Source organism: Melanostigma gelatinosum (genome assembly GCF_949748355.1).
Source record: "Melanostigma gelatinosum genome assembly, chromosome: 23".
Lineage (NCBI taxonomy): Eukaryota > Metazoa > Chordata > Actinopteri > Perciformes > Zoarcidae > Melanostigma > Melanostigma gelatinosum.
This window is the reverse complement of record NC_136656.1, coordinates 887261-897260: the sequence shown is the minus strand read 5'-3', so window position 1 is coordinate 897260 and position 10000 is coordinate 887261. Positions and strand designations below refer to the sequence as shown.

The following is a 10000-nucleotide window of genomic DNA, read 5'->3' as shown; positions in this document are numbered from 1 at the left end:
TTACCGCTCTGTGTCAGTCTAAATATCATAATTGCCTTTTGGAACAACTCATCACTGTCTCATTTTGATAATCATTCAAGATTAAGAGCAGAATGATGGTCCAGATCTGTGCACCTGAGGCCGTATAAATACATTTCAATCAGTAAGACCGACAAAGTTCAGGAAGTAAATACCCAGAGACACTGTTTGACTCCATCAACCTACAGCGTCCATGTGATGTGATTAATGATAGAAAATGATGCCCGAGCACATCCAGGTAAACAGGGTAACTAGTCTACGGGTCATGAGGCTTTTAGTTAATTCATTCAACTGTAACAGAATCCTCTTTGTCTCTCCGTCTCTCTTCCAGGATGAAAACATGATCAGTTTCATCAAAGGAGGCATAAAGATCCGCAGCAGCTACCAAATCTACAAGTGAGTGCCTGTTTCAAACCATAACCGACTCATTTGATTCATGAGTAATTGTGCCTCACGAAACATTGAATTCAATTTTCTAAACATCAGTAATGATCATCACCACAAAATATTCCTTTATTTTCAGAATCTAGCGCTTTAAATGATACTTTGTTTACATGCTGCCACTGTTGTTATGGAAAACCACACGCAAATGTAATTATTCTCTGTTCAGTAAATGCAAGGGGGAAGTCTGGGATATGTCAACAATAACGTTGACTTTGATGCATTGCTGCAAACACTGCAGCGCTCCATCATACAGCAGCAATGCCCCCTAGTGGAAACTGGGAGAATAGCAACATCCAGCGCTGGATCGAATAGAATCTCTTTTTTTGTGCTGTAATGGAAATTTGGTTTTAATAGGATTCAATGGGGACATTTTTGTACTTAAAAGTCTGAGCATCTGTATTTTGGTGACACAATTTTTCTAGACTTTTCAGAATCTAGCCCTTTAAATGATACTTTGTTTACATGCTGCCACTGTTGTTATGGAAAACAACGTGATTCTCTACTTTCCTGATTGTGACGTCGTGTTCGATGTCGTCCAATAGGGTTTGTCAGAATTCGCTGAATGTCACTCAGAACCTGGCCGGCCAGTCAGATGCGTTCAGGCAGTTTGAGGGCGGAGTCAAGCTGGGCATCGGATCCTTCAACCTGGTGGGTGTTCAAAGAGACGTTCGCTGGGTTTCTTTTATTACACCGAGTCCAACAATGAAAACAATCAAATGTATCTGTTGAGTGGTTTTCGTGTTTCTCAAAGACACTTAACTCACGTTGAAGTTGACTAGAATGTGTCATTTCTAAGCTTCCGGTTACATCGTGTTGTGTAACATTTTGTAACACTGGTTTATAATTTACTGGTAATTGAGTCAGTTCGTGAGGGATCCTCACGTTAACACTTCCTTTTCTGTCGATTGTTTTTTTTGCCAAAAGTAGGTGTATGTCATCGGCATATTGGCGAATCACAGATATAAACAGACTCACAGATACAGTATAAAATGCACATGTTGGCTGATTGAAAGTGTCATGATTTAATGGTTCATTTGATTGTGATTTCACAGTGTTTTCTGTTTCTGTTTCCAGATGTTGTCTCTCCTCCCTCAGAGGGTTTTGAGGTTGTTGGAGTTCATCGGATTCTCAGGAAACAGGGCGAGTACAACCCCTTCAAAAGTGAACCAAATATCTGTTTGTAGAGTTGATAGAAAGTTTACAGGCAGCTGTGAAAGTCTCTTGTTTTGTAAAACATGGCAGTCTAAGTGAATAATGTTCATACTGACCCGTGTCCGTGTGTCTGCAGGGCTTTGGTTTGTCTCAGCTGAGAGACGGAGCCTCCAGTCACAGTTTGCGGTCGATTCTCTGCGCTCTGACTCTGCTCTTCTACAACACATATGTGTCTCTGATACTTGGTAGGAAAACAAACATTTAGCTCTTTTTCCAGAGATATAGAACACTTCACCTGTTCCACATATCTGGAGCCTTCTCGGGGCCGGAACTCCATCACAGATCAGTGGAGTATAAGTTGCAGAAACTCTGGTCCTCAGGTAGATTTCATGCCTCTTGTGAATGACATGGCGGAAGATAACGGGGTTGATTTTGTGTTGGATCAGGAACCGGAGAGGGGAACCTGGTGGAGGCTGAAGCTCTGCTGGAGCCGTACCAACAGAAATACCCCAAAGTAAGCCACAAATATACACAAAGTGTAATTCTGCAGAAAAATATGACAGATATGTTCAGAAAAGTGATTGTTAAAAACTAAAAGTTCTGCAGTGATTATCTGATGACATATGTTTAAATTCAAATCAATAAACTAAAAGCTACATTGTGTGTGTTTCTTCCAGGGCTCCATCATTCTGTTCTACTCCGCTCGCATCCTCACGCTGAGAGGAAACTTCGAGAAGGTCTGAAACACCGATTTCTGATGATATATTCCTTCACCTCAACCGTATTAAACATTAACCTTAAAACAAAGTCTGAACCCTCAAAGAGCTCTTTGAAGAAGAAAATATATCTGCTGGTCTTCATCTTCCAAACATATCTCATGGTGTGTGTTTCAGGCCCGGGCGAGGTACGAGGAGTGCATCGGCAGCCAGCAGGAGTGGAAGCAGATCCACCACCTGTGTTACTGGGAGCTGATGTGGAACCACTCCTACCAGCAGGAGTGGCAGCAGGCGTACCAGTACGCCGACCTGCTGTGCAAGGAGAGCCGCTGGTCCAAGGTAAAAGAATACACACGAATAATAACAATAATGATAACTTTATTCATATAGCACCTTTAAAAATAGAGTTTACAAAGTGCTCTGACAGCCAAAGCAGCAGCAATAATACAACAGAAAGCTCAGTGAGACAGTTGATACGATACAAATCAATTAAGAAATAAATAAATACAAAAATAAAACAATTTCGTAAAATAATTTCGTAAAATCAACAAATAAAACAGAAAAGCGACGACATCACATAAAACCCAGTCTGTTAAAAATGTGTTTTAAGAAGTGATTTGAAAGAGATTACTGATTCTGCGAATATATCCATTAAAAAACATGAAACACGTGAAGAGGTTTTTCTTGCAGTATAGTAGTCTACCTCCAGGTGCTCCCAGCTGTGCTTAATGTGAGCGTCAATATCTGTAAACAAAGAGTTACCTTATTCTGCAGGAGATAGTTATTGAAATGAAATATACGTAAATCAAATCCCATCTTTGCTCTTTACCCTCTCCAGGCAATCTATGTGTACCAGAAGGCGGCCATCCTCAGTATGATGTCAGAGGAGGAGGTGAAGAAGACGGGGGAGGACATCATGGAGCTCTTTAGGTCAGTCTGCCTCATTAACACATGAATAATTAATCCACACGGTATCATCTGATCTCTGAGAGGAAAGACATCGTGGAGTAGAAATGGAAATAAAGTGGGAACATTATTTCCACTCCTTTGTTCTTAACAGGACAGTTTGAGGGTTAAGACTCCAGTTTTAGGTCAAAGGTAACAGGGGAGGGGATGTATGATGTTGTTGAGGGTCCTAACAAGTGTAGAAGTACAATACGAAGTGTATTCATGTGTGTGTGCAGGCAGGTGGAGGGGCTGAAACAACGCCTGGCGGGGAAGTCGATTCCAACAGAGAAATTCGCCGTGAGGAAGTCGAGACGCTACAAAGCTGCTAACGTCGTCCCCCTGGTCATCCCCGCCCTGGTGAACTCATATATACTACTGCCAAAAGAACACACCTACACACATGTAGTTTATCCAGTTATTCTAAGTCTGGGGTGTGGAAGAGAGAGTTCTAAATGATCAGCTACGTCTCTGATTGGCTGTCATTAGATGTACTCTGAATAAGAGAAACATCTGGTGACATTTCTTCTCTCTGTCTCTGTAGGAGATGATGTACGTTTGGAACGGTTTCACCATCGTCGGGAAGAGAGCCGACAGCACCGAGGCCCTGCTGGTTACCATAGAGACGGCTGAGGAACAGCTTCGCAGCGATCCCAGTGAGTTCGAAGAACACCGCTGTTGAATGACACGGGGGTTCCACAGGGTTCCCTCCTCGGCCCACTTCCCTCCAGTTTATACTGAATAAAAATGACCAGAATAGCGTTTTTTCTTGAGATGTATGCAGACGATGCTGTTGTATGTTTATCTGTTAGAGCTATTTCTGTTGTCTCAGCACTTAAAATCCACAGCAGCGTGGTTCCAAAACAAAATGTCTTCAATGTGTGCAGTTCATTTGCACGTCGATATATTTCACTGTTTACATTTTTTTATCCCGAGTACTTTCTAACATAACGTGGATAATTACATTATGAGTTGTGCGTATACTTAAATTATGAAAGAACACCAAGACGGCAAACTTTATTGCTCCTTTCAACCATTCTTTGCCTTTCACAATAAAAGCCCGAGACATATGAACTGCGTAAGTGTTTCCCAGAGGCAACTCAAGTCCACTCAACTCAATAAAGTAGCTTCCAGGAACTTCATTTACACTTGAACGATTAAGAAAGCTGTCAGTCAGTTACACTTGAAGATGAATGGATTAATGTGTCCAAATAAGCCTTTTCTTTGATCGACTGTTGCTCAGTGAACTGACGATGGCGCATGTGTCTCCTTCAGGCCCCTCAGAGTTTCATCCAGACGACAGCTGCCTGGTGCAGATGTTGAAGGGACTCTGTCTGAAACACCTGGGCAGGTTACTGCAGGCCGAGCTCTGCTTCACACAGGTCCTGTCCAGGTAACACCCGCAGACAGACACGCAGACAGACACGCAGACAGACAGGTTCAGGTCGATCAGGTCCGTCTTTGTCGAAGATAAGTCTTCCTCTCTGTGTGTTTCAGTGAGAGTCGTATCAGATACGATCACTACTTGATTCCCTTCACTCTCTATGAGTTGGGTCTGCTGTACAAACAACAGGGAGACTTCACCAAGGCCACCACAAGCATCGAAAACGCCAAGTAAGCGCACTATACACAGTATCTATAAAATGTACCTCATAATGTACACATACAGAGTCACTCATACTCGTTTGAGGTTTGAATATTGTCATTGAAAAGTGCCACAGGAGGTCTTTGAGGAAAAAGAAGCAACTGCAATATTTACGTTTATTTATTTCGTTTCATTTTCACCAGGACGAACTACAAGGACTACTCCATGGAGAGCAGACTGCACTTCAGGATCCACGCGGCCCTCAACAGCCTCAAAGGATCCCCGTAATACTCAGAAACACACCTCGGACCAGTGTCGTGGATCTGAAGTGCGCCGGGGGTTTGATGTCCACCAGGACTCGTATTCTCCATTGCTTGCTACCTTACATTATATCTGTGTGCGTCCTTATTTATTATTATTGTTTTTTCAAATTGTGTGGACAAATGAGATTATTCAAGCTTCCCATCAATACTAACATTTGATTGCTAGAAGCCAAATGTCAAATGAATCAACTCACTACAGAAGCCATCAATGGCTCCTTTTATTGTGAGTAAGGAGACAAGGAGACACTTTGAGGGCTCGTTCACTCAGACGCTTCATCTTTGGATTGCTGCAACAAAGCTGCACTTTTTGTTTGAAAAGCACGAATTCAATAGAGGTTTCAACTTTAAAACCACAAGGAGAAACATGGAGACAACCTCCAGTTCTGAAAAGTGAAGCTTTAAAGCTGCATTCTCTCTAGTGTCCACCAGGGGGCGACTCCTCTGGTTGTATAGAAGTCTATAGAAAATGACTCTACTTCTCTCTTGATTTATTACCTCAGTAAACATTGTAAACATGAGTTTATGTCTCAATCTCTAGTTTCAAGTCTTCTTCAATACAGCATGATGTTCATTTAGTACATTATGGTCCATTTAGAGTCACACAGACCATAAAGCAGGGGATGCTTTAGGGCGGGGCTACACAGTGATTGACAGGTCTCTACGTCACTCCTCCTCAGTCCACATATGGTCACTTCCTGTTCACTGGTTGCAGAAAAAACAAGATGGCGACGGCCAAATCAGCTGTTGATCTCTTTTCACCTGTTGCAGTTTGCTTCAGTCCGTCTGTCTGAACGGGCCTTTAAATCCTGACTGTTCCTCAAAGCTACCAAACAAATCCTCGTCTTTAACTGCTCATCATTTTGTATAAAGTTACTTTGTATATATTTTTTTGGGATAGAATCATAAATACTGTCGGAGTGCGTTGGTGTGAACTCACAGTGGATATATATACGCGTTATATTTTCTTTACCTCGTTTGATTTTCCTGCACACAAACGTGCACTCGAAGCCTTCTCACCAACCGTGGCTTACACACCCACACACACACACACACACACACACACACACACACACACACAGCTTGCACATACTGGGCAATACGCACGCTGACCAGAGAAGCAGACGCACACAAATGGCTGTAAACGCACACATTTAGCAGCAATATGAAATAACGTGCTGTTCTGACTTTCTGTCAGTCGGTGTGTGTCCGTGTTTTCAACTGTAGTTTCACTTTTAGTTCTCAGAAATGGAATACGATATTAATATTTCTTCAGTGTATAAATTAGCTGAAGATAAGAATCGTTGTGTTTTGGTTACTGTTAAATCAAGTTCACTCGTTGCCCATCGTAGTTCTCCCACATGTTCGAACACTCGGAGGAGTTTCAGTTGGTTGCAATCTGCAGCTTCACCACTGGATGGCGCCAGATTCTACACACTGCTCCTTTAAGTGTCAAACTGAAACGCTAATCATCCAAAGTCAGCGCTGTCATTTCAGCTTATCGGTCAACAGTGCGGATTTGCAGAAATGTTACTCCTTGAAAAATGAGTGCAGATTTGATCCCTTCATACAATTTTTCTCCAAAATGAAACTACTTGATATGCTACCTTTCTTTACTCTTTGTTTTCTGGCTGAGATAAATCAAAGAATGAAACAAGGGTGAGATGAATGTTCTTCTTCAAGGCAGGTTGATTGTTTCTGCTTTTGTTATATTAGTTGTATTCTGTTCTACAACGTACATTCAGCAACATACATGAAGAGCAGTTCAGTAAGTCTTTATGTACTTAAAAAAAAATTTGAAAGCATAAATCAATTATTTCCAATCACCAAAAATAAAAGGACGTACCTTTTATTTCATGAGCTGTTCACATTTGGCTTCGAGTTGTTTAATTTCAAATTATTTATCCAATATATCAACACAATGATTATTTAATATATCAATATCACTTAAAGGTACACTGGTTTTATTCCAGGTGGATTTGGGGCTTGAATGGATGAAAAAAACAGCTTTTCTCCAATATTACATTTTATTTTATTACTAAGTTTTAATATTCAGCCCCGAACAACAAATAAATTACAAAGTTGCAACTGGAGTGAAAGAGTGGTAACAACAATGAATGTATCAACCTGAAGACCAAGTTATACGTGTGTCTCGCTCTACGTGTTTTTTGTTTTTCCTCGTGTATTTTTGTGCCTTTTTATCGTGAAATCTTTGTTTGTGTGCTTGTGTGATCGGAAACTCGCGAACAACTTAACTCACCAAGTGCAGTAAATATTCAGGAGTCGACAACAGTTTGACTGAAAAGACCAGAGTCGTCGATATAAAAGAGTTGTGGCAATAAACGTGGCTAACGCTGGAACACTGCCGGTGGCTCATGTTGCTCATGAAACAAGCTTTTGCTTCTGGAAGAACAAAAGTCAACTCGGTGAATATTATAAATAAAGCAACAATTGTTAATGTTATCAGTTTTGCTACGATTGGTCCATCAAATTGTGGTGTCTTAGCATCGCACCGCTAGCTTATGCTACAGGATTAGCATGATGCCTGTTAGGCTAGTATATTGTACCTACTAGCGTGGTATGTATTCAATTATTAGCATCATCACTCAACATTACTCTTAGAAATAAGGGTTCCAACCAGGAGGGCTGAGGTTCTATCCAGAACTATTTGCTTCTGAAGATGCCTTTTTGGAAGAAATAGTTTTTAAAGGGGTTCTTTGTGAGATTAAGACTTCCACTAAGAACCTTCTTCATCCAAAGAACCCTTGGAACTAAAATGGTTGTCGGTAGAACCTCCTGGGTGGGTTTACGGTGAAACCCCTGGTATATGAAGTCTTCTGAGTGGAACCACCTGGGTGAGTTTTAGAGGAAACGCTTGGAATATGAGATGGTTCTCGGTAGAACCTCCTGGTGGGTTCTTGTTTGCACCCTTAGAAGGTGCAAAAGGTTCTGGATAAAACCTCCAGGGAGGGGTTTTGGGGGGAACCATTTGACCATAAGAGGGTCCTCTGTAGAACCTCTCATTTCTGGGTGAAACCATTCACAGATGGTTCTTGGTATAACCCCTTATGTCAGGTTCTAGGTAGAACCCTCTGAAAGGGTTCCTAGTGGAACCTTAATAAAACCAGGAACCAAAAAGAGATTCTCCAATGAGGATAAGCTGAAGAACCCTCTGTGGTTCTAGTTAGCACCTTTATTTCTAAGAGTGTGTGCTAATATTGAGTCAGAGCTAAACGTGTGTTTTTCTGAAGAACAAATATCTTTTAACAATATTTATTACGGTTCTGAAGGTACTTCCAGAATCCTTGATTTCCATGTTCCCTTTTCCAAACATATGAATATATCTCATTCATGTCACGATGAAGAATCTGAACGCTGGATGTTTCAACATCCTCTTCATCGTCACAGCCTTCTTCTTTGTGTCTGTGTTTGAACTGTAATTGTTCATCAGGTTTTCTATATGATGCATGTTATATATTATATTAATGTTTCTTTTCTAGTATAAGGACATCACTGTATGTGCTTTACGGCAGGAAGCGTTATGACCAAATATACGCGGTTATAGACGACGATCCACGTGGTGCAATAAAATGAAAATGGAAGATCAATTGTTTATTTCTGTTTGTGTCTTTAGACTTTATTATACATACCCCAGGTGAATAGGGTTCTAAGATTTCAACAAATAGATATCACCATGAAACTTCCTCAGCTGACTACTTACATCAAGACAATTATTTTTTATATTGCAAGATTTCTGAAATATTAAGTTTAAATATGCAAATGAGTCATTCACTTATTAGATATGTGGTCATTTGCATACATTTCCAGAACATAAATCTGAACTTTGAATGAAGTCAGGTTCAAAATGATTGTTTCATTTTGTTGACATATTAGAGTCAAAGATGTTTACAAGTGTCACTCCATAAATACCGACAACAGACATAAAAAGCAGTTGAAAGCATGTGCTCTGTGTGTAGATCTAATAATGTACAGTTCATCAAATACTTTATATATTTCTGTGGTTGGTACCTGCTTCATTACGGAGTTGCTTTGAATGATTGCTACTGTTATGAATGTTGGTAAATCTGAATAAAACAGTCTGTAGCTCGTCTTGCTTCGTCTTACTGACCGTGTGTGTGTACGGAGGGTTGTGTTTGAGGTTGTGTGTACATGCAGGAAAACCCAGAGTTCTGACTGCCTCACAGATAAGTACACAGTGATTTTGAAACTTTCTTTTTATTGATACAGTGTTGAACATTAACTTATTTGTACCTCCATCCATGTATCCTGTCCCAGCATGCACAGTGCACTTCCCAGCAGACATCTTGCCTTGTCATAGTAGGAACAGCACAGGTGTTGTTATTGGTGTCTGCTTTATTAAACATAAAGCATGTCAGTGTGACAGTGAGCCAGCAGCACCTGTCACAATGTCTCCTGTGAAAAAAGGTGCTAAACGTTACAGTTGCAGGATATTTTGTTGTCAACACAAAACATTGGAGTCTCCAATTCATCTGAGCTGCTTTCTGTCGAGCCGATAGAATGAAACAACAGGTCAGTTCAACCACGACCTGTTGTACTGCACCACCACGCCGCCCACATGTTGAGCTTGATCAGGTTACTGGAACACGGGTTCTTTCCACGTGCACAACAACAGCCCCTCCCCCGAATCTTTAGTAACTCTTATATCCCAGTGAAGTACACGATCAGTCAGCCAAACCAATCTGGAATCGGCATGTTTGTGTCCACATTGACCAGCTAATGATTGATTGATTGATTGATGACATCATCAGTGGACAGAAGAGATATCCGACTGCCAGTCA

General features: G+C 41.0%; 2 protein-coding genes across 2 annotated transcripts in view; both read left to right on the top strand.

The window, feature by feature from the left end:
• Positions 1–9290, top strand: part of ttc39b (tetratricopeptide repeat domain 39B) — an 11852-nt gene extending 2562 nt beyond the window's left edge. Inside the window, exons 6-18 of the mRNA XM_079295605.1 lie at positions 350–414; positions 1005–1110; positions 1537–1602; positions 1751–1859; positions 2061–2128; positions 2292–2351; positions 2508–2669; positions 3169–3260; positions 3515–3635; positions 3820–3931; positions 4551–4668; positions 4773–4889; positions 5064–9290. Of these exons, the coding sequence (XP_079151731.1) occupies positions 350–414; positions 1005–1110; positions 1537–1602; positions 1751–1859; positions 2061–2128; positions 2292–2351; positions 2508–2669; positions 3169–3260; positions 3515–3635; positions 3820–3931; positions 4551–4668; positions 4773–4889; positions 5064–5148 (1281 nt within the window). The 3' untranslated portion in view covers positions 5149–9290. The remainder of the gene's footprint in view (positions 1–349; positions 415–1004; positions 1111–1536; positions 1603–1750; positions 1860–2060; positions 2129–2291; positions 2352–2507; positions 2670–3168; positions 3261–3514; positions 3636–3819; positions 3932–4550; positions 4669–4772; positions 4890–5063) is intronic.
• Positions 9291–9989: 699 nt separating this feature from the next.
• cfi (complement factor I) overlaps positions 9990–10000 on the top strand; it is a 7663-nt gene continuing 7652 nt past the window's right edge. Inside the window, exon 1 of the mRNA XM_079295603.1 lies at positions 9990–10000. This exon is cut by the window's right edge and continues 241 nt beyond it. The gene's annotated coding sequence lies outside the window, so the exon portion shown is untranslated.